The 24,737-nt window shown below is 40.5% G+C and overlaps 2 protein-coding genes across 11 annotated transcripts in view; one reads left to right on the top strand and one right to left on the bottom strand.

Annotated features, from left to right (window-relative positions):
• Positions 1–18,769, top strand: part of LOC100563510 (rho GTPase-activating protein gacHH) — a 29,116-nt gene extending 10,347 nt beyond the window's left edge. For 3 of the 10 annotated variants that reach the window (XM_062967365.1, XM_062967362.1, XM_062967363.1), the window contains exons 3-11: positions 859–922; positions 1,059–1,151; positions 8,589–8,809; positions 10,683–10,762; positions 11,427–11,505; positions 12,254–12,300; positions 14,439–14,559; positions 14,867–15,053; positions 15,879–18,769. In XM_062967365.1, coding sequence (XP_062823435.1) covers positions 8,647–8,809; positions 10,683–10,762; positions 11,427–11,505; positions 12,254–12,300; positions 14,439–14,559; positions 14,867–15,053; positions 15,879–16,548 — 1,347 coding nt within the window. In that variant the 5' untranslated portion in view covers positions 859–922; positions 1,059–1,151; positions 8,589–8,646 and the 3' untranslated portion in view covers positions 16,549–18,769. Of the gene's footprint in view, positions 1–147; positions 536–858; positions 923–1,058; positions 1,152–8,418; positions 8,810–10,682; positions 10,763–11,426; positions 11,506–12,253; positions 12,301–14,438; positions 14,560–14,866; positions 15,054–15,082; positions 15,142–15,878 lie in introns of those variants that run through there. The other 7 variants (XM_062967366.1, XM_062967367.1, XM_062967369.1 and 4 more) reach the window with 6 other exon arrangements.
• Positions 18,770–19,377: 608 nt separating this feature from the next.
• Positions 19,378–24,737, bottom strand: part of epb41l5 (erythrocyte membrane protein band 4.1 like 5) — a 77,017-nt gene continuing 71,657 nt past the window's right edge. The window contains exons 25-26 of the mRNA XM_016994036.2: positions 24,151–24,284; positions 19,378–22,624 (exon numbers count right to left, since the gene is read on the bottom strand). Coding sequence (XP_016849525.2) covers positions 22,567–22,624; positions 24,151–24,284 — 192 coding nt within the window. The 3' untranslated portion in view covers positions 19,378–22,566. The remainder of the gene's footprint in view (positions 22,625–24,150; positions 24,285–24,737) is intronic.

The following is a 24,737-nucleotide window of genomic DNA, read 5'->3' as shown; positions in this document are numbered from 1 at the left end:
TATCTATATATCTGGGGTTATGTAAAAATTTCTCAAACCAAAATGGATCACGATTGGAAAAAGTTTCAGAAGACCTGCTTTAAGTCACGACTTCCTACTGGGAATATCTTCCCCTCCTCTCCAGTCTCATATGTGTGGCAGCTGGTTACAGTTGTGTTTCTTAAACAGCAAATGAGCTCTCTTCTCAGTTGTTGCTTCTCATGTTCCACAGCTGAGCCTCATTATAAAAAAAAGAAGATCATAAGCTACAGGGCTGAACTCTTGGGAGTTCTGGTCACAAGGCCTTTACTGGGTTTTCTGTGTCTCCAAGATTATATTGTGAAGAAATGTGGAACACCCATTCAGTAGATTGCCTGTAACGAGCCACTCTTTTTTCGTGCTCAAGAAAAGGAGAGGAGCACAGGAAGAAATCCTCTGGTATTTTAAACAGGCATGTTTTAAATTTACTCTCTGTTTGGGAAGAGGCAGTAATGTCTTGCCAATCAGAAGAGGACATCTGAAACCACTTCAGCCAGGAGTACAAAAATAAAATACAGTAAGAGGAGATTGCATGCTTTAATATCTGCCTGACTTGCAAGCTCTGAAACATTTCCAATACAACTGTTCTATGTACAATATGTTTTCTGTTTATCTAACTAACTAGAGAAACAATATGCCCAAACCTATTTGGGGATAATAATGACTAAATGGGTGTTTAAGCTTAACATTCAGGAACATGTAATGTGTATTTTTAAGCATGAATTTTAAGCTAGTGTCCTGTGTTTTAATCTCTGCCCTGTGTATTTAATATGTATTTTATAGAAATACATTTTAATATGTATCTTTTATATAACTACATTTTCATATGCGTGTTTTTAGAATGTTTGCAATGTTCGTGGGTTTGTCTGTGCTGTGACCTGCCTCGAACCACAAGGAGAGGCAGGTAAGAAATAAAATTATTATTATTATTATTATTATTATTATTATTATTAGAGGATAGATCATTTCTTGTCTGAGTCATATTCTTGGAATCCTACATACTTGTGACACAAAAACTATCCTTTGTGTTTTGACAACAGATTACTGCACCTGTGGTTTCTGCTCCACAGGGAGTGGCACATAAAAAACTGTCATCCATATTCAAGAGCTGGAAAGAAAGAAGATCAAAAAAGGTGAGAAGTTTGATTAGATTCCCATTATTTCTGTGGATAGTTTACTGCCCATAGCAGGAATAGCACCTAATGATCTCCAAATGTCCTGTACAGTAAATCCCATATTCCCTGACTCTTGGTCATGCTGGCTGGAATTGGCGTAGTTTTTCATAGTCTCCATGTCAGTGAGGTAGTGAGGGCACTCTAGCTTTTAAAGGTACTGAATTATGTAGCCAAAATAAATTCAGACCCTTGGATAGTCCCATTAAAGTTACGGTTAAAACTCAGAGTGGATTTGCCACACAATTGATATGGAAGCCACCAACAACTGTGGGACTGCAGTATTAAATGTCAGAAGATGCCAAGTTGTCTGCCTTGTTCTACATCAGTGGTTCCCAACCTTTGGTCCTCCAGGGATTTTGGACTTCAGCTCCCACAATTCCTAACAGCTGGTAAGCTGACTGGGATTTCTGGGAGTTGAAGTCCAAAAACACCTGGAGGACCAAAGTTTGGGAACCACTGGTCAAGATGGTCAACATCTAGATCAGACTCTGGATATCAGAGTGCCGTTAGTAGACACCTCAGTGGTACTTCCCCATGAGCTTTAGTATAGTCTTTTTCTTGTGTATTCTCTTTCACACATCCACTCCTGTCTTGGACCTCTTTTTCTCTTTTGGCCTCATAGAATCATAGGGTTGGAAGAGATCTTATGGGCCATCCAGTACAACCCCCTGCCAAGAAGCAGGAAAATTGCATTCAGTTGCCTCCTTCTGACTAGTTGCCAGAGTCATACAATAAAAGAGGTAGCCTTCACTGAGCTGTTCCACCAAACATTGCTTAGAAACTTCACAGTCCTCTAGCAGGAAACTGGGCAGTTACTTTAGGTGAAACATGACATTCCTGTTGCGAAGGAGATCTGATTTCCTTACTACTTTAAGTACCTCATTGTAAAATATCTTAGTAATTTGTTGCAAAAGATTAAGCACTTTCTACTTCCACAAGTGATCCAATACATGAGGTTAAGCCTAGAAGTATGCTCCGTCTTTCATGTATTGGCATAGACAGACAATGCCTCACTTTCTGTTCAGTAATTGTGGAAGCTCCATAATGGGCAAATGTACTCTGTCCTGGAAAGTTCACTTGTCTATAACCAGGCCATTTAAAATATTTCAACAGGGATAAGACTATGTGTGTGGTGTGATGTGGTTTGAGAATTGGGCTATGACCCTGGACAACAGTGTTCAACTCCCCATTGAATCATGGAAACTCACTGGGTGACCTTGGATGAGCTACACACCCTCAGTCAAGAAAACCCTTAAGGCTACCAAAAGTCAGAAATGACTTGAAAGCATACAATAAAAGCATACAATAACCCTTCCTCTCCTAGTGACACAAAGGGCTGTATTTGACCTCACAAGGAAACCCAAGAGTGGGGTTTCCCTGTCAGACAGAAAATCCAGGCACTTCCTGGCTCCAGAATATTACTGCCAAAGCTATATGTAAATAAATGCATATAAATGCAAACCAAAGAAAGGTCTCTTGACTGCAAATTAATAGCTGCATCTGAAGAAGTGTGTTGTAATCCATGAAAGATTAAGGTGGAATAAATTGGTTAATGTTTTAAGGTTCCACAAAACTCCTTTTTATACTAAAATACTATCTTCTGAAAAAGTAAACCACTGCTTGCTGAAAGTGAGTAAGAAGAATATAAGGGTAATGAAGGCTAGAAAAAAACCAAATGGCAACTTTTCATAAAAGTGTAAAATGCTACTTTATATCAGGAAGCCCCTGGTGGCGCAGCAGGTTAAACCACTGAGCTGCTGAACTTGATGACCGAAAGGGGTGAGCTCCTGCTGTTATCCCCAGCTTCTGCCAACCAAGCTGTTTGAGAACATGCAAATGTGAGTAGAGCAATAAGTACTGCTCTGGCGGGAAGGTAGAGATGATCTTGAAGACATCTATAAACAAAGCCGGCTCTTCGGCTTAGAAATGGAGATGAGCACCAACCCGCAGAGTCAGACACGACTAGACTTAATGTCAGGGAAAAACCTTTACCTTTACCTACCAGGTCAAACTATTTATGCATTTAGTCCACTCTTGTCTATTTTGATTCTCACTGTATTCTTGTCAAAGGATTTCCAGACCACTTGTTATCTGATTCATTTGTTTGCTAGGAGATTTGCTGTGAATTAATTGGGCTTATTTTAATAATTTTTCTTATGATTTGAAGGAAATATTTACTATCTATATTTTTTACCATACACCTTTTCATACAAAAGGGAAGCCTTTTTTTTGGCTGATGGGCACAGTATGAATGCTCTAAATTAAAGCAATAAAAAAAAACAATCTGCTAATAGATACTGAATTTATCTGATAAATTTTGGGATATCAACGTAAGTCTAAATATCTAGTTTGGCCATAAATGCTTGTTCTAGATCAAAAGGAAATGTGGAAATCTGTTGCTCTGGAACTGCCCAATTGGGCCCAAAACATTATCTAGGCATTTTGCTTTGGCCCTATTGAAGGGGAGTTAATTAGGGAAATGGTAATACTTACAATTATTGATTAAATTATTATTCTTCTAAAATATAATACAAATATATAAGTGTGGGGGTTGTAAAAATTTCTGTGGCAAGCATGTGTTCTGCCACTGAGATGTGAGTCCTTCTTACCAAATCCCAGAATTGTTTGCAGACGATTAGAAGAGAACATTACTTACTTAGGCGATTCTTCATTGTCCAAGTATGATGGCCTTCCAAGTGTAGTGTCTTGGCGGTGGGTACGTAGGTGACTGCAGAGCCTTATTCTTGACCCACATGTTCTTCCACAGCAGTAGTTCCCAACGTGTGGGTCCCCAGGTGTTTTGGCCTACAACTCCCAGAAACTCCAGCTAGTTTACCAGCTCTTAGGATTTCTGGGAATTGCAGGCCAAAACTTCTGAGGACCCACACGTTGAGAACCATTGTTCCACATTGGTTCATTATTGGCCAAAGTGGCTGACACTGCTGGAGGAGCAGAATTTTAGAACCCCGGTTTAATATAAGGTCAACAAGGACATAACCTTTCATCCACTGCAATGGATGGGCAGTGTCATGGGATTTGAGGGAGACTGCCTTGGCCACCCTGCCCTGAAAATACATTACACTTTTTTGGTGACAGTCCTCAGGACATGGTGGAGGACATGACAACACAATAAGCAGCAGCATGATAAAACTGTTGCTTCAAAAGGACAGAAGATCAGTAGCTGGTACATTTTTGGAATAGAGGGTTGCAAAAGGGGGTTTGGCCAATGAGTATGGTTTTGCCTTGGGTGTGTTTGAGGAGGGTGGCAGAAGCATATGGTGCTGCCAAGAAGTGTGTAGACTGATGGTGTTATTTTATTTACTTAACTTTCCTTCAAATCTGTGTTAGCATTTCCAGCTTTGAGTGCCACTTGAGTGGTTGCTAGGTACTTTCCTTTGTCTATTAGTTAATACTCCAGGAAGTTACTTTACAAAAGCATGTACAGTGAGATAGCTATGTGCCTGGAAAATGTATTAGTTTAAGAGTTTTGTTCTGGAAATCCCAGAAATAGCTTCCTCTGAGAGAAACAAAAGAATTAAAAAGTAGTTGGCTTTTGTGACCACTAAGTAATTTTTAAGGCGTAATATAATATACCAGTCCTGGGATAATAAAGATTGTCTACAATGTAAGGGCCATTCCAGCAACTGAAGAGCTTTGGATCTTTCTTATCTTGCCCTTAGAATAACTAATGTTTGGAGGTTGTTGTGAGCTTTTCAGGCTGTATGGCCATGTTTCTGGAACACGATCATACAGCCTGAAAAACTCACAACAACCCAGTTATTTCGGCCATGAAAGCCTTTGACAACACAATGTTTGGATAGTTTAGCATTCATGGGAGGTCCACAGCTTGGGAGTCAATTGGGGTATTGGGTGGCAACCTGTGCTTGATGGAGTTGCTCTCCCCCTGAGGGTGCAGGTCCACAGCTTGGGGGTCCTTCTGGACTCAGTGCTGACGCTTGATGTTCAGATGCCGGCGGTGGCTGGGAGGGCCTTTGTAGTTAAAACTTGTGTGCCAGCTGCAACCGTACCTTGAGAAGTCTGACTTGGCCACAGTGGTCCACACCTTGGTTACATCCAGATTGGATTCCTGCAGTGCTCTATATGTGGGCTGCCCTTGAAGACAGCCCGGAAACTTCAGCTGGTTCAAAGGTCAGCAGCCAGGCTTCTAACTGGAGCTAGCTATAGGGAGCACACAATGCCCCCACTAAAGCAATTCCACTGGCTACCGATAAGCTGCCGGTCCCAATTCAAGGTGCAGTTGATGACCTAAAAAATCCCTAAAAATAACTGGAGCTAGCTATAGGGAGCACACAATGCCCCCACTAAAGCAATTCCACTGGCTACCGATAAGCTGCCGGTCCCAATTCAAGGTGCAGTTGATAATCTAAAAAATCCTACACGTTTCGTATATCTCCGTGATCGCATCTCCCCTTACAAACTGGCACAGGCTCTAAGATCTGCCGGGGAGGCACTCCTCTCACTCCCATCACAGTCACAAGCACGGTTGGTGGAGACAAGGGAGAGGACCTTCTCGGTAGTGGCCCCCCTGGCTCTGGAACACCCTCGCCAGAGAGATCAGGCAAGCCCCTACATTGTCCTCTTTCCACAAGGAACTGAAAACCTGGTGGTTCCTACAGGTTTTTGAGCATAATTAATCCCTGCTCTGCACTTTATCCACTTTCTGGCCCTATGATATTCTGATCTAGTCCTCGCCTACCCCTTATAGTTGACCATGTCCATTTGGAAGTTCTGGTTATTGGCACTTTGAACTCGTTGATGGAGCATATTGAACTGGATTTTAATTTTTGTTTTTAGTATACTTGTTTGTTTTTGTTTTACGATGATGTTTGCAATGTTTATTATGTTTAATTTTGTTGTATGGTGTCCTTCTGAATCCTCTCGAGGAGATGGAGCAATATATATATATATAAAAAGTTTTTAAAAATTATTATTATTGTTATGAACTTAAACCTCCTGTGGGTATAATGCCTAAGGGTAATGTCCCAGAAAGACATGAAGCACTGTGTGTAGCTAAATCTAAAGATTTCAGATTGCATATTGTGTTTTCTTTTGTAAGTAACAGATGACCCCTCCAAGCTGGAAATAGGGAGTGGTGTTTGATTATGTCCAGAACAGTTAATAAAATGTTTTAAATATCTCAATGTATAAATATCTTCCAGAAAAGAGAAGGCTCTCTGTGGCTATTTGCATCTGCCAAATTAAGACAGCTGAAGCAAGGTTTCAGCTAAGCTAGTTTGAAAATGGCATGCTTTATGGTAATTACCCTGATTGTATTGCTGATGGAGTATCCAGCAAACATAATTGGAAGTGTGAATTCTAATACTGAAGGCAAAAGTTCATAATAACTAACAGATTTGGATATATATATATATATATATATATATATATATATATATATGTGGTCAAACTAGCAGTGCCTAAGGGACAGCAAGGGATTTAGTGTGGGGTGATTAATTATGACAGAAAAGAGCCAGAAATTACTCAGGCTTTATGTGATAGGTGATTAGATCATTCTTGGCTACTACTGCTTTGCCAGTGTATTTACTGAGATGGAAAACAGGTTTTACAAGGACAGTTTTATGTATTGTACTATCCCGGATACTAACAGAAAGACTTCCCTTTTATGAAAAAAATAATATCACTAGTTGATTCAAATTACTTATTTCTTAACTACAGCATTTCTCCATCTGTTGGCTCTCTTGATTGCTAAATACATGTGGGTTTTCCCTATCTCTATTCAATTGTCTGCCTCTTCCCTGCACATTCCATTATTTCTTCCCATTATAAGTTCACCTTTGGATGTTAGGAATTCGTCTTAACCTTCTGTCTTCTTTACTACCTCCTTGCCATTTTTCCTGCCAGCTTTCCCTTTCTCTCATCACTTTCTTATTTTTGTCCTCTATTCTATTTCTTTACTTTGGCAATCCTTTAGAGGTTGTTTCCCCCCCCCTTTCATCAATAAAAAATCATTTCCCTCTTCTTCAGTTTCTGTCTTTGCTGCTTGTTGTTCTTTTGATATTTCTATATGTCACCTGTTATAGAGACAGTTTACAATGTTGCACACCAATCCTTTTAACAGTAATCCACTTATATGCTTTTGAAATATATGCCACTCCTAAGGAAAAAAACCTGTGAATCTGTATTTCAGAAGGGGAAGGACAAGGGAGTCAGTTTCCTGCCTAGTAACTACATTTCTCTTCCAAAGCAGTAGGCTTTTAATAATATTTGCAGTTTGTGTTTGATACTGATTTATCCTGAAATGTCTACCAAAGTGAAATACACTCTTGTTTTCATTCTGTGTGGGTTGTTTTCAGATTTGTTTTCCTCTCTCTTCAGGAACTGTTTCCTTTAACTTTCAACATGCAGGTATCCATCTCCATTAAGAAAACAAGCTATTATTTCAAAAGTAGAACAATCTGTTTCCACAGATAATTTTTTTCTGACATTTAACAGAAATAGTCCATTTTTATGTCCATTTTTAAGTTTGAAACATGTTTCTGTTAGTAAAACAAAACAATAGAAAGAATGAACAAAATAGGTCAAGGCAATATGAAGCTAACTTGGAGTATTCCTCACCTGAGAAAACTATGAAATGGATGACATTGACCGTAATCAACAGGTTACTTTAAGGCACACAGACATTCCACTTAACATGTGATTTGTTGCAATAGTGTCATAATTACAAATGAGAATATGAAACAGTTACTGATGACAGTTAACAACAACCACAGTCTGGAGATTCCAGCCCTCTCCTCTTACGCTTATCCTATTTCACTAATATTTTTGTACTGAAAAATTGTATTTTGTTGCAGAAATCACACCAAATCAGATGTATTGCAACATTATTGCTTCAATGAATATCACAATCAATGGATAACCTGTTTGAACCAAGTAGCATTTGATTGTAAAAGTCTCCTAACACTGTGCTTCTCAATTTCTGATGTAAAGAACCAGGCCCGGGCTGTGGCGCAGGCGGGAGAGCATGCCAGCTGCAATTAACTGCAATGAATCACTCTGACCAGGAGGTCATGAGTTCGAGGCCCGCTCGGAGCCTATGTTTGTCTTTGTCCTATGTTAAAAGGCATTTAATGTTTGCCTATATGTGTAATGTGATCCTCCCTGAGTCCCCTTCGGGGTGAGAAGGGCGGAATATAAATGCTGTAAATAAATAAATAAATAAACTTTTTTTTCCTCCTTGTGCCAGGGACCTGTACCATATTGGTGGCATTTGGCTACCAAATGCTTTCTTCTTTCCTGGGCTTGGCAGCCCGTGGCTCAGCAACAGACCTGTCCAGGGATCACCAGGCTGAATAACACTCTGGAAGTGTTCCATCAATCATTCCAGGTTTCCGGACTTTCTCCTCTTCTCTTCAGGTTGCAGTGATAGTCTGCGGAAACATTTACAGGACCATGCTTTCCAGCTAACCCAGGCATGAAAAGAAAAACAGTCCAGTATTCATGGCAGCCAGTACTGCAGAACAACATTACTCCATGTGATCGATTCAAGCATGCCACCTGTATCTGCAGGGGCTTTGTTTATATTTATGGTGGCCGGAAAAACACAACCCTGAATGACTTCTGGAGGTACAAAATAGGTAGGTATCCCTGTTCACTTGTTTCATCATCCAGTTAATCAAAATCCAGAAGTATTGTTCAGACATTGCCTGAGATTCTGCAGCAGACATATGTTGTTATCCCATCTAAACTCCTATTCTGATCTCCAAAACCCACCTGAAAATTTAGCTACCACCAAGGGACAGTTCTTCAGTGCTGGTGTGTGGGGTAGAATGATATGTCCAGCTGCCTTTTGCCATTGAGCCACAGTGCTACAAGCAGAAACAAGGATCTCTGCAGAGTCCAATGGACTGCTGCTGTCTGCTGAGAAGGGGCTGAGCATCTCATCTTTCAGTGCTCTGCTCATGAGCACCACAGAACTTTTGTCGCTTGGTGTGTCTTGCTGGATTTTTAGGTGGGCTTCCGGGTCATTGCACTGCCTGGGTATATAATAATAAATGGGAAGATGAGATAGCTATGAAGTTGTAAGTCTAGTTTACAACGTTACAGTTCGCTAATCGAATGCCAGCTATTGTGTTTTTTTCTCCATGAAAGCATTTTCAATCCAAAACAGCAAATAGTTTAACTTCAACTAATATAATTTATTTATGATAGTTGTTTGGACTGATAATCTAAACCCACTAAAGCAATTTGTATAATGTATAATATATTGCTTTAAAGTTGTACTTTTAGAGTGTTTTACTTAAATCAAAATAAAAGTGAAAATGCTGAACAGTATGACAAAATACAATAAAAAGCATAACAGTCGATAAAACCGTTAAAATATAAAAAGACTTGTAGAAATGTTTATGTTATTATGATCATTGGCATAATAAACTTGGGACATCGTAAGATTATTGCCTGTGGGAAAAACAGGACTGATGCCCAAAACTGGTGCTCCCAAATCATCCTTGTCTGTAGCTCAGTGGTTCTTAACCTGTGGGTTCCCTGATGTTTTGTCCTTCAACTCCCAGAAATCCTAACAGCTGGTAAATTGGCTGGGATTTCTGAGATTTATAGGCCAAAACACCTGGCGACCCATAAGTTGAGAACCACTGCATAGCTTATAGTCTGACCAGCACAGAGCAGGTTGCAAATGTGATTGTTCAGATGTTGTTGTCAGGACCAGTCAATGGCTGCCACATTCGGTCTTGGTTTTACTCCTACTTATCCAACAGCTGCTCCAAATTGAATGTAAGGCTGCTATTTCTCGAGACTAGGCATCATCAAAACTGTTGTTCAACTCAGAGTAGCTGTGAAGTTACAATCAAAAGTTAATTCACCTCCCACAAAGCAGTGGGTTCCTAGTTAGGTTGCAATTTCCAACATGTGTCACTGACCATGATGGTTAAGGCTGATGAGAGTAGCAGTCCAACATCTCAAGGGGCACACTTTCAAACCATTGAAAAGATCCAAAATATGTCATGACTTGATTTTCTTAAATCGCTCCGGTTGAACATTGTCATCTGCTACTGGAAATTTCTTTCCCAAAAAAATTTCATGGGGTAAATTTCAATGTGTCCTTTGGAAAGAAAAAAAGGAAACCTAGTGCGTGTGGTAATGCCTTCATAATTGTAAAGTGTCATTCAAGCTTCCAGTTGCACTTTTTTTTTCATGTTTGACAGTAACTGTTAGGAAGAGTCAGTCCAAGGTAGTCTCAGACATTACATTTGCCTTGTAATTTGTACCCTTCTTTCAGATATTCTATGTCTGAGACTAGCACTAGAGTTAAGGCCAATACCATGCAACATTTTAGGCTGGCCATTGTGAAGAATCACTCCTAGACCTGAACACACAAAACACTCCAATGTATGAACCTTAACAAAAGTTGAAAAACTACTCTATGTATGGAAGGTGATGAACTTAGTGGTTTCATTCATCTGTTTCATCTTAACAATCAATACTTTTTTTTAGAGAGCAATGAATGGGAGAAATTGGACAATTCAGAAGATAGCCCAGAAGAACTGGAAGAGCATTCAATGGTGGAATATCAGGCAAGTTTGGGGTTGATTCAGTCCTACAAAACTGCATGGTTTAACTCCACTTGATAGAGTACAGCAGCGTATTTGAATCAATGGAATCAGTTCCATTGATTCAGTAAGTCTACTTTAGTTGGGGACTAGCAATTGGACCTACATTCATAGATTGTTCTTTTATTACAATTACATCTTCCTTTTGGTCTTGTGTCCTGGGTGCTATTTCATAATAACGTGGCTTCAGCTTTCTGCCCTAAGGTGATAATTTCTAGTTCAGTCTTCCTTAATTTTATTCTCTTCCTCAACTGCATTTCTCATCATTTGAACTGGAAACTGTTGGGATGGAAGAGAATGAAGCATGGGATTGCTAATCCCTTCTAAACTGACACACTAGGTATAGTGTTCATTCCAGATTCTTGCATCTGCTAAATTCCCATGTCCCCAATGCTAGAATACTGAAGAAGCAGCCATTGTCTTGCCCAACTCTGCAGCTCTATATTAACAACATAATAAAGCTTGTATTATGGGTGGTTCTTACATTCAGCCTATTTATGTGGTTGGACATGCAAACCTTCTATCTGTTGTGTTGCAATACATTATAGATTGTGACTTGAATTCATATTGTACTCATGCCTATAAAGTACAGATATCATTTACTGAAACATCACTACTGTGTTTGCAGGATGTTCTCTATATTTTTGGTGGAATGGTAGACTCTGCTTTCACACAGAAGAAGAATCCTCTCTGGATGTATGACACTGGTACAGTACAAGAGTAGGATTTTCCAGTAGCATTTCACATTTCGGAAAATGTAGTTGTACTCTTGTCTATATGAGTTGTCTCTGGGGGGAAAAGCAATCTTCCTAGAGGGGAATCTTCCAGCCTTCCTAAAGAGCAATCTTCATCTTACAGCCTGAACCAAGAGCACTTGTTTTGCCTCCAAAAATGTGCCTGTGAAACTATTTCTGTTTGGGAGGTCCTGCAGAAATAGAAGTGGCAGCAGCACATTTTTTTTTCAAGTTTTTGCATCTTTCAGATATTCAGAAAATGAAGATACAGTTTGAACTATTAATTTGAGAGAAAAGCCAGTGTTAGAGCAGAGATGAATCTCCTCTTCCATGCTGTATATTGTTTGTTCATCATGTTATTACCCTAAACTTGCTGGAGGCATATAATTTTCAGGAAAGGCCAATACCCAACATTAAAAAATACTTACGAAAAATGGAAGAAGTATCAACAGAATATACTGAGTTGTTGACTTACCAAGTATGCATTCTTTTAGTAGCTGTACTGTAGCTGTAGCTAACAGTGGGACGTAGAGTACTTGAAATTAAACCTTGATTGTTATTCCGCGCTCTACTGAAAATGTTCTTAGTTGCTGTGAATGGGATGGGAGTTTCAACCTTTCCCTATATCACTTTCTTTAGAGGTCAGCTCAGCCTTGCATGTAGAGTATCAGTGCCCTCTTGTGGTTAGTATTATAGCTTATATATTTTATTAAATTTTCAGATAGAACCAAGTGGATGGAGCGCCAGCTCACAGCAGTGGAGGGTGAGGTAAGGAACTGGAAAACAGAAATGTATGAATCATACATGACGTTGCTTTGTTGATCAAACAGCTTGCTTGGGAATAAGTTCTGAAAACAGTTCCAGGCTGGGCTGAGCCAGAGAAATGCAGCAGCAACGTGTTGCACGTAATGGCTTCCTTGTATGAATAAGGATTCTTTTTGCTCATCCCTTGAATGTCATCCTCAGGTATATATCGCTTTGAATTTTGAAATAAGAATGGTACTTTATATAGAATATGCACACACATAATTTCTCCCCACACTGAATTCCTTATTATCATTATTGCCCTCCCTCCCAGTCAGGGAGAGACCTCAACTTTTGAGCACCTTTTACACAGTGCCGAGGGACCGTCAGGGATGCCTGGTCCATGTATCAATGATGTGGTAGCACAAGGGGGGCTTCTGCCCAAACAGGCCAGTCTGCCGATGGGCCCGGCTTGTTCCAGCTCAACCTCATAGTTGGTCAGTGGCATAGGTGGGGGAGCCCCGACCACTTCCATGGGAGCATCAACCACTTCACCCTCATAGTATGACTTACTGGTGTCAGGCCTTCCTTCCAGAGACAAGGTGGGAGGAATTACTTCAAGTGTTGCCCTTTAGGCCCCTGGTTAGGACTGGCAGTTTGGCATGGCAGTTTTCTTGGTCTTTTTCTTTTTGGCCTCATCTGCTTTGTAAACCTTTCCCAGAGTCAGGGGTTTCCCTGGGAGTGGGCTCCTTGGATTTCGTCTTCTTTGAATGAGAAGCAGTCGCTTCCTCTGCTGAACGTTTCATGGCAGTCTTCATTGAAGGTGTTGAAGGAAGAACAGATTTCCCTGAAGTGGATGCAGGGACTGATGTCTGACTGCTTCGACTCAGTTTTGGATTTCGAGGTCGAAGCCAAAGCTGAGGAAGAGGGCGAGAGTGTCTGTTAGTACAGGGAGGAGTGAAGCCTGGTCCCTAAATTCTTCCTTGATTGAGACATAAAGGTCTGGCAATGAATGCAGGAGTGGACGGAAAGAAGGCACTCAGAATGCCCTTCCGTGTTGGCGTTTACCCAAACACTGCTCACACCGCTTGAAGTGAGTTGTGGAGGCCATACTTGACTAGACAGAAAGCACTATACTCACAGAGTGAGATTACTTGAAAACAGGAGCATTCACAACATGAAAGCAGGAGCCTTCACAACACAAGGTTGGAATGGAAAACTTTATTGTTACTGCATTGGGAGAAGCAGTGGGACCTGGTGGGATGTCTCCAGAGGCGTATTCTCAGTGCGCCCCATAATTGGGGGAGTACTTCAGGTGTCATTTCCCCGTGACCAGATCTGCACTCCGTGGTTGAAAATATAGGCTTTGGTAGAGGACAGCATCATCTGATGAGACTATGAGAATGGAGTTCCATCATCATAGTTAAGTCTGGAGATGCAGGATATCAGTCACCATCTGCTCTTGCTTGCAAAGGTGGGATAGACACAAATTCTAACTGTTTTTATCACGGTTCTCCTTTACTGGCTACCGATAAGTTTCCGGGCCCAATTCAAGGTGCAGGTTATTACCTATAAAGCCTTAAATGGTTCAGAGCCTGCCTATCTCCGTGATGGCCTCCTCTCCTGTGAACCAACGCTAACCCTAAGATCATCCGGAGAGGCGCTCCTCTCGCTCCCGCCTTTGTCTCAAATGCAGCTGGTGGGGATGATGGAGAGGGCCTTCTCGGCAGTGGCCCCCCAGCCCTGGAACTCTCTCCCCAGGGAGATCAGGTTAGCTCCCTCCCTGCCCATTTTCCGCCGGGAATTGAAAACACGGTTGGTTCAGAGCACGTTTGAATGAATAGGCCCAATAGAGCTGTCATTAGAATACTTCTTTCTGTTTTAAAAGCGTATGGCACTTTATCACTGTTACTCATTTCCATGATACAGCACTTTATGAAACCTGTCCCCGCTGGTTTGCTTTAAATTACTCTGATTTTATCTGCTTGGATTTTAATGTATTGTCCATTATTTTATTTTGTGTACCGTTGGAATGTTTTAAGTTTTTGTCAAATATGTTGTGTCGTTGTTTCGGGCTTGTCCCTGTTGTGAGCCGCCCCGAGTCCCTTCAGGGAGATGGGAAGGGATATAAAAATAAAGTTTATTATTATTTTATTATCCAGGGAACAGCCCCTGCTAATCGGAAGGGTCATAGTGCAGTTGTCTACAGAGGCAGCATGTACATGTATGGTGGATATGTTGACCTTAAGGGTACTTCCCAAGAGTTCTGGACTTTATGTTTCGGTAAGTTAAAAGGTTTTCAATTGGCATATGAAAATAATGGGTGACAACTATGGGTCAGAACCCTTTGAAACTTCCAAAATGAGTAGAGTATTCCAACTAACTTCAGCTGCCTTTTGTCATGGCTGCTGAATATCAATGGAGTTTGAGATTTTTGCTAAAATTATAAACTTCATACTTTCCAAGACTATCTGTGAGAGAGCCTCAAAATTCACACACTTGTGAACCTTGTGATATATTTCTTAGTAGCACAATAGGTATGCTTCATAGTAACACTAATCTCTGCACTGTAATACTCCTTTCCCCTCAGATACAAAGCAGTGGGCCCCTCTCCCAGCAGCATCTTATGGCAACAATCCAGGCCCCCGGCATGGTCACTCGGCTGTGGTGTATGGTAGTAGCATGTACTTGTTTGGAGGGCTGATGGGACTGACTGAACAAAAGGACTTCTGGAAGTGGGATTTCATGGTTGCCAACTGGTCTAATATCAAATGGAGGTAAATATATGAGATTTATTTATCCACAGCTTCAGCGAACAGGAACTTGACAAGTGAAGTAGATAACGCTGAACCTGATATTAGCAAGGTCAGTAAGCAGGCGGCCTGCATCATGTGACAATGTTAACCTACATTTGCACTGGGAAAGGAGATGCAAGCCAATTCATTGTGCAGTCTGTGGCAGAAATCTAGTTGTTCAAGCTGGAGTAGACCCACTGTATCAATGTGAACTTGTTATGACTACATGTATATAAATTTCATTGATTCAGTAGGTTTACTGTAGCTGGGGCAAACAAGTGGATTATAGCCTGTGCTTTAATACAAACCACATTACTGCAGCTGCATTTGTTGGGATGCAAAGGCTCCACATGCAAGCATAAAACATTCCTCATGCATGTGGGCCAGATACACTCAAGAGAGAGTGAGAAAGGGAAGTCAAAAACCCTTAACATGTGGGCTCAGAACCAATTTTATATGTCCTCCTTCAAAGATGGTATAAATGGCACATCAGGATGTCTTTTAAGGTGTTTTTCTTTGTATTTTGTACTTGTGAAAATGGCAAATCCACAGTAGTTATGCAATTTCAGAAAGCTGGTTGAGAACTGAGGAACTGTGTTTGACAGTGAAGCATTGCGTAAAGACGAGGTACAGACAGCAATACAGATTTTGTGTGGGTAATTTAATGACATTTGGATACACAAAGTGAAAGGAAATCCACTGGAGGGAGTAGGAAGAATAGTTAATGAATTTTCAAGTCTACCCTGTTTTTATCAGCATAATCCTTGCAGGTCTTCATCTTATTCCTTTTTCTTTACTTGTGTCCAGCCAGGGACCTCCCAAAATGGTGGGGCACTCTGCTTTAATCTTCAAAGATTCTATGCTGGTCTTTGGTGGAGGAGTATTTAATACCAGGCCGAGCAGTACTTTGTGGAAATATCATTTTCCTTCTCAAATGTGGAAAAAACTGGCTAGCCTGACGGATCCTTCTTGCAAATCGTATCACTGCACTTTGGGCATTGGATTAGGTTTCTCAGGAACTGATGATGCTCCAAGGACACCAACCAGCTATTTGCACCCAAAGGAGAAGGGCTGTTCAAAACTGCTAGCTATCTCTAAGCAGCATGCCTGTTTCTGCGAGAACCACCAAGAGCCTAGCTATAAGACATTCAGCAATGAGGATGGCAATGAAATAGAAATGAAAACTTTTCGCCATTCTCAGGAACAGACAAGATTCTGTTTATTCCATACCACTTCCAGTGAAGAGATGATTGACAAGCAGGCAGTAGACATCTGGTGCAGGAAAGAGAGAACAACATATCTCAACCTTGCAATGGAACAAGAATTTTCCACCACTGATCTGACAGAAAAAGACGACAGTTTCAGCTGTTCACAGCCTGGCAGTGTGGATCCTGGGGAGCCCTCTGCTGTACTGCTTCTGGGAGGTAAACCTTTGTCTGGTTCCTCAGCAATTTCATTCTGGCAAATGGAGCTGTAAAGCACTTCAAATGTCTTGTGTAGAGGCACCAGGAAGAGAGAACAGGAGCATGCCAGGCCTCTGTGAAGTCAGCTACCAGGAAATACCATCTGCACTTTAGCTGTTTACATATCTTGTCAAGAAATCCTGGTATCACTTTCTTAATCAATGGAATGTATTTGTGAGTTACAATTATGTTCTTCCTGGAGTCCTTCACTTTAGAAAGACACCATGCAGCTGGTCTCAATGAATCTGTATTGACGTTGGCCTGCACTTCAATGCTGCAGAATGTTCCATTGAACATGCTGAATGTTACTGTATTTAATTTCTATTTCTATATATACACACACACATACAGTATGTATGTATGTATATAGCGCTTTTAGAATGTCCAAAGCCGTTTGTAAGTTATCCTTGCAAGGCAATTTTACAAGAACTTGTGAAGATGAATCAGTATTATCCTTATGTTTTAAAGATTTAGTAGCAATAAAGGGTAGCAGCTTGCCCACAGACTTTGACTTTGTGGATGAGATGATAACTTAAGTGGGAGATGTTATGCTTAAAAGTTCCAGCTTCTTGGCTAATAGGACACACTGCTTGAATTTGCATCATCCCTACATATAAATCAGGATAGACTTCACCCTATACATAAAATTTAAGTCTCCCTTTGCCAAGTAATTTTAATCTCCTAAAAAAAACAGACTCGATGAGACTATTCCAAGATAAGTATACATCTCTTATTAGGCAAAAAACCAGACTGACCACCTACTGAGTAGAATTCTTCCTTATCCCCTTCAAGATAGTAGGGGGATAAGGAAGACCAGATTAAGTCATGCTGAGGCCCTAAATTATGTCAAGTTTAAGTGAACCCATTACCTTTGCCATCCCACACTGTAACATAAACCTTTACTTGTCTTTTTCCTTTTCTGGTGTTTACAGCCCTTGTAGTATACAAGGCCCTAAAAGTAGCTTATTTAATTTGTGTGTGTGTCTGGCTTTGCATAGCATTTCCCCCCCCCCCCCCCCAATCTGCAATCATATGTACCAAAAACAGCCCAGTTTCTATTCTGCACCCTCCTGGCTGTTCTCTAAATTTATACGAAGATACAGTGTTCCCCATATCTTTCAAGACACCACAAGATGATAATTCATCCATGAAGGGTTTACTCAGTGAAGGCATCCAGTATATAGCTGCAATTAAGGAAAGCAATGTAATTGATACAGACTAGAGCAAATAGTTGTTACCATGCAACTGATGTAAATTTAGGAGTACCAGGAATCTCTTTCCATACCTTACGTGTATCCTTCATGCATGCACACATTTGAGTCTTCTGTTTGCATTCAGGCTGATTTTACTCCATCTAATGGTAGTAAATATGCAAAGGGGTTTTCCTCAATTTTGGCTCAAACAAGGGTAAATGTAATGTTATATATTTTCTTCAGACACTTTGAAAAGCAGATGAATCAATCAAAGATCTTTCAGTCTCTATGAAAACATAAATTGTATGTTCTATGCAGAGAAAATATTGATTGTGCAGACATATATAACATACACAGTCAACCCTTCTCGTTTTCTGGGATTGGGGGCACAGGTCCAATTGTGTCTCCACCATATTGTATTACTCATCTTTGTCAATGGCTTATAAGACATTTATTTTTACAGTCAGCCAATCTTCTGTACAGGAAAGCCAAAATGGCTCTCATTTTGTCATCAACAACCAGTGATATTCATTGCATATTTAGCTGAATGGCTGCAGCAGAGATAAGATTAGAGACCCACAAGGATACTTTTCATGTGGATGGACAGGGGGGAAAAGGCATTTCAGTTGCTAAAGTATGTGGCTGCAGTGCTGCTCACCCATATAGTATGTTTTATCCAGTATGGTAAATCTATAGTCCTTTCATCAATGAGGTTTGAAGGGTTCACTGTGAAGAGCTGGCGTTTTTGTTAGAGGTGGAAAATAACATTTGGCAGAGGATGAGGCTGATAAATGAGCAGTAGCTGGAAATGCCTTTCCTGAGCTTTTTCTCTAATGCTTTATCAGTTTCATAAATCCTGAACTCTAATCAGTAGAGCAGAGACTTCTCTAGCTGTATTACACTTTCATGAGTTATATGTTTTGTTTATAACTTGCCAAATCTATGCATATCAAATGTTTTTTAAAAATAAACATGTTTTGGTGTACATGTTATTTTCTACTACTACAAATAATACTTGTTTAATGAAAGATTTAAAGTTGAAGATTGGTGGCTTATTATTTTCAAAAGGATAAAAATATACCCTTATTTAATGGCTTGCAGTATTGACTAGGTATTAAAACTCTCTTCAGGCTTCAAAACATGCCCGATCTAGCCCTGCATTGCCTCTCTTAATAGAAAGACAGTAAACCAGTTTGCCTGAACATGGATAGCCTCTTCAGACTTTGCCCATCAAAACAGGTGGGGAGGTACACAGGCCCATATCTGCCCTCAATTCTTACACTGAAGATGGTTAATGGTTTATGTCAATTTAGTATGCCTCTTACCTGCAGCAACTGTGCAAGCCACGTTACTTTGTACAACATATATATTCCATGATTAACACCCACTGGTTTTAATGACATAGGGGCAAAAAGTACTGAGCATGAAAATCATTTTTCAGACAAGCATCTTGTGTTAAGATGAAGACTGTTACCACAGTGCTCCCACCTTGTTTAATTCTGACAGAAGAAAAAACAAAGTATTATGCAAGACAAAGAGCTTCTGACACTCAGGAACTCCTGGAAGAAACAGATTTTGCTTGTATGCCTTGTGAATAAGTTTCAGACTGCTATGCCAATCTTTTTTTCTATAAAGAGAACACAAGAGAACCATTTTGCACAGTTGTTATATTTAGAAATAAACTACAACATAATTGGCTTGCAACCAATTTCAAGTGGGCTACAACTCACAGTCATTGTTCCTGTGTACAGATGTTCAGTGCAGTTATTCTAGCACAGTTTGTACATCTCCAGCCATGAAACCGTGCACCCAGTATATGTACACAATACTTAAAAAAATAAGTTATACTTAGAGCAACTGTCAAGCTCTACATCGTTAAAAAAGTTACAAATACAGCAGTTAGTGGTGTGGTTCTTTAACAAAATATTCTAATGCAAAAACTCTCACGTACTCTAAAGTAAGTTTGTCCACTTAAGAGAAACAAGCAAGAATGAAAAAGAACTGTTAATCAGAACACTTTCTTGTTTTGAATGTGTCATTGAGAACAATACATGTGGAATACTGTATTTTCCCCTATGCCATTGGTTTTACATGAAGCAGGTAAATGTTTGCTCGTACAGAATAAAATATTGATGCTGAACATTCACAACATAGAACTAAGCATTTCAGTATGTATTTCCACAAACTCCTAAAGCTTGCTCTGGCCATTTCATAATTGTATGAAGTCATCAAGCCATTTGATCAGTTTCTTTAAACACTAGAGCAATGTATTAGGCCTGGATTGAAAAACTGTGGCCTTACAAATACTGTTAAACTCTAATGCCCATCAGCCCTAGCTAGCCAGAAATGAGCTAGGGTGGGAAGAGTCATTCATCAATTACTTGAGGTCTAAAGATTTCCCATACTTGCATTAACTAAAGTCAATGTTACTTTACCTGCATTTCTCAGTTAGGCTGTTGTTCAGAGTCCAGAATAACTTTTAGGTAATAATCTGCAAATCTCTTCCAACAGCCTTCCACAGCCCCTTTGCAAGTGCCCCACAGTTAACAGCCTGCTAGCCAGGTACGATGTGGAGCAACACATCTGGAGGGCTGCATCACACAAACTGAACGTTTGGGCTGGGCTTTGTTGAACTGAGTAATAAGGACTGTATTCCATACCCTCTTTCCTACCTTAAGCATGGCCAGACTTATTACTGGATAGAAAATCACATGTTTTTATCATGCAGCTATCAAACAAAACATGAATATAGGTTAAGCTTCTTCTCCTGTGCCTTTCTATCAGCCAAGTGAATAAGCTAATTTGGCCATCGATTTAAATGTGTTTTACCATTATAACTGGGTAGGTAGGAATTTGGTAACCTAAGAGCACTTCCCAGTTAGAATTTCAAAACAGAATTGGGGGTTTACACATTTTACAACCAAATGCCTCTCTTTTCTCCTTATGATTTGCTGAAGCCTAGCAACAGTCACTCATGTAAAATTGCAGCCACAGTAAGCTTTTTTAAAAGCTCACCTATGTAAATTAATATGTAACATTCTACAAACTGGCTAGACTTGTAATTTTCTAGGGAACACAAAGCAGTAAAGCAAACACCCTGCAGCTGCCCCCTCCCCCAATATACATCCTGTGCTCCAGTGTATGCTACGCTGGAAGGGGAGAATGTGGAGAAAGACAGAAGTGATCAAGCTGTTCACACAACCAATTTGTGCCATACCCTCTGTATAAGTGGCAGTATAACTAGAAGGTTTCTTCTAACTGAGGGCACTTTCAGGTGAAGCACTTATCCTATAAATGTTCTGTTTCAAACAATAAAGTTTATACAGGATCAAGATACTAGTTTTTCCAGTGATATTCTTCCATGTTTTAATTCTCTATTGTCCATCTTTTTTCTGTTCAGAAAAAAATACAAAAAACCCCCCGTAGGACAGGTACACTACATCTTCCAATTGATAACATTAGAAGCTGTTCATCTTAAAGCATCCCTGTCTCACAAACCTAAATGTGCTTCCACTATAAAGTTCATTTTGGAACTATGAAAATGATTGCATTTTTGCATCTTATACCCCCTTTTGATAATAGGAGGAGAGCCTGGTTAGTTCAGGAGCTGGGACAACAGGGCTGTGTCTTATTTGTGCATTTCTGTTTTAATTGTTCTCTTTCAGTGTTCAAAGCAGACATCAGATTAAAAAAACTACATGTGAGATAAACAGAGGCTCACTTAGCTCATCTACAGCATTCTTCCTGAGTTTATGGTAGAAAACAATTCTGCTATCAGTCGAAAATAACCAGCTCTTTAATGCATAGTGGGATATCTTTTCTCTAAATGCCAAGTTATTGGTTAATTTAAAAGAAGGTAGGGAAGGTTGTAGGCATGTGCTGCTTTAACAATCAGTATGGGCAAAATCTAACTGCAACCTTCCCTGGAACAGAGAGAGAGAAATAGAACAATAACTCATAATATATTACTTACATGAACATGTAATTTCTGCAATACAAGAGTAATGCATTTTGTAGAATGGAAACTGACATATTCAGAGAAGAACCCTAACAACTGCAGATTATTTCTTCTCAAATTTAAACATTACCCTGTGAAAGACCACAAAGGAATATGTCCTTCTCGCTCCAGTTTTTCCCTCATTGAAGATGTACCTATCGCTTACCATACAGAGTACTTTATACAGAATGGGAGAAAATGTGGCAATCTACTACATGCAAATGGCAGTAGTATCTTTAAAGTATATGATAGATAATTGCTTCCACGTCCAGATTAGAAAAGTATAACCTGCTAGTGGAATAAAAATTGGTCCTTACATTCTGAGAAAAAGTACAGAATCTAGAAAGCTGATTAAGGCCAAGACGACTGGTCACATGTCAGTACAAAAGAAGATCAGAGAAGGTGGCCCCATAGAAAAGAGTGGTTGCTCTATTTTTTAAAATTAGTAATATTTGTTCTTATAGTAATGACCAGCAGATGGCCTTAAAAGGTTTAATCTTTCCATTTACTGGATGCAAATAAACTCAGCTGACTGATTCATCACAGTGATCACTTCCTTTTTACATTTATAAATCAGCAAAGAGTTCTATGTACTACTAATGGATGGAAACCTCACAAGATTTCATTACGCATTGAGACTTGTTCCAGTGTATTTTACGAAGAGGTGCTCAGGCTTCCCAGAGCTCCTTGTCCTATAGTTAAACTCTAATTCCAGTTGAAAAGATCCACAGTAAAACACCCAGGCATTTCTTTTTAACCGTGGTCACAGCATTGGGTAATTCCAAAAAAGTCCTTTCCAAGGGCTTGAAAGTGATGCTAGGAAGATGAGACTTTGCCAAAGCTCAGAGTTCAGTGGTGAGCAAACACTTCGGCCCTGTTGTGGCATCCTCAGCAACAACACTGAAAAGAAAACAACATGTGGGAGATAAAGCGTAGCGTAATGGGAAGGGGGATTCTTCTCCTGGCTCCTGAAACCTTATAGCATGCAAAACAATTTCAGATATAGTCCCTCAATGTCAGGTTTGTGCTGTTCATTCACAAAGAACAAACACAATATTTAAAGTCAGGATTACAGTTTAAGATTTGCCTCCCACGATCAAAAAGGATCAAGAGCCATTAGACTCCACTAGCATAGTAATTGTTATGGTTGAGCCTTCTGGCTCCGGTACTAGGAGACGGGGTCGTAAGACTCCTCGAGAGTCAGACTCTTTTGAGGAGCGTGAAAGGAAACGGCTCCGGGACTTATTTGCAGAACCAACAGATGAAGACTCATTTGAGGGTTTTACCGAGGGAATGGAGGAAGAGATGGTTAGCTCAGAGGAGGATGACATGGAGTGGACTCGTGTGAGGGAGGATTTGGGTGTCACCGGCAATGATAGCATGGGAGGCGATTGGCGGGTTGCAGGACCAGACCCATGGACGGGCTGGAGGGATGGAGCGGGATCCACAGCTGGGGATGCTGTGGGGCGTAGTCAAAGGTGTTTTAGTTCTGATGAGGATGATGATGATGAGGCACCTGGAATTAGGATAGCAGCTGACAGCGATGAGGAGTTATGAACTGGGATAAAATGGGGTTTAGGATCAATGGCTAATTGCGTTGGGCAAGGTAATCTGGACGAACGCTTGGGCTCTTGTTGGGGAACTTCCTGAAGACAGGTGTGATTCGTTGCTGGATACGTAAGTTACCAAGGACACTGGGCATAGACGGCGGGAGGAATTGTGTGGGGTTTTTCTGTGCAACTTGTGTTTAATCTTGATAGCTTGGACCTCCGTCGTCTTTTTGACGGACATTAATTACCTACTCTGGATTGACGCTGGACTGACTGACTGACTACGACCTCGGACTATCCCTTCTGTGGCTATCGGTGGAACTTGTGGAACTTTAGACGTCTGCACTTGGCTTTCGACCTTGGACCGGATTGGGACCCTGCTGACCGTCGTTACCCTGATTGATGTGCCTGGACCCGGATTTCGCTCGTTGCACGGAGGAGTAAACAGCCTGAGTTACTCATCTGTAGCTTTTGAGTAGCAGAGAGGAATCTGCTGCCAGTTTATTGTGTTCATTTTGACCTCTGTTTACCAACTTTTGTTTGTTTAAATTGCCAGGCTGAAGTAAGCACTTTTGATTTAATCCGGATTAAACTCCTGTTTAATCCGGTTTATCCTTTCGAACCGTTTTAATTCAAACGGAGCTGTTTCTGTTACTTTTCACACTGAAGACAAGTGTTTGCCTAGTCCTTTGCTTCCTACGGGCATTTTTTAGTTCTGTAACTTCAATAAACTGTGTTGTACTCTATTTGGTGGCGTTCTGTCTTTGACAGTAATCAAGTACACCTACTCACAATGTATAATAGAACTGCAATAACAGCACACACCCAATAAATTAATATTTAAGTAACTAATTGCAGCAGTGGAGAGATCCCTACCTGGGCATGATTTCAGGGGAGAACAATGGTGGCGGAGAGCCAGCTAACACCGAGAGTGCCTCACTGCTTCCTCTTGCTGCCTTAAGAGCTAAAGCAACCTCACTCCCCAAAGGTCCATTGGAAACCAGTCCACTCTATAAAACAAAAAAGAAAATAAAGTTGGTACAGTAATACAAGTTAAGCCATGAAAAGGACAGTGTGCTGTTTTAAAAAATGCATGTTTGCCAAGATAACAAAAATGCAGGGGGACTGGAAGGCAGCGAATAGTCACATTCTTTCCTGCACATCTCCTTTTCACTAACTTATGTTTATGTTGGTTTTTAAAAAATCTCCATTTACATTCTGTCTCTGGCTAGGGAATTGGCCTGGAGTGAATTTCAGGGCAAGGGGGGCGGGGAGCAAGAAAAAGCAAGATAGGATTTGTCAGGAAGGGTCTTTTTCATCATGTGAGCTGGGTAGGAGACGTCCATATCACTGGCAGCTGTACTTCTGTCACCGAGAATTACTTCTGTTTCTTTTGCCAGCTCACAGCTGCTGCGATTCCCATTCTCCACTTTACAAGGAAGACATCCCTTTGTGCAATCCTG

The sequence above is a fragment of the Anolis carolinensis genome, chromosome 1 (assembly GCF_035594765.1).
Source record: "Anolis carolinensis isolate JA03-04 chromosome 1, rAnoCar3.1.pri, whole genome shotgun sequence".
Classification (NCBI taxonomy): Eukaryota; Metazoa; Chordata; class Lepidosauria; order Squamata; family Dactyloidae; genus Anolis; species Anolis carolinensis.
Note: the sequence above shows the minus strand (reverse complement) of the source record. Positions and strands in the feature narration are given on the sequence as shown.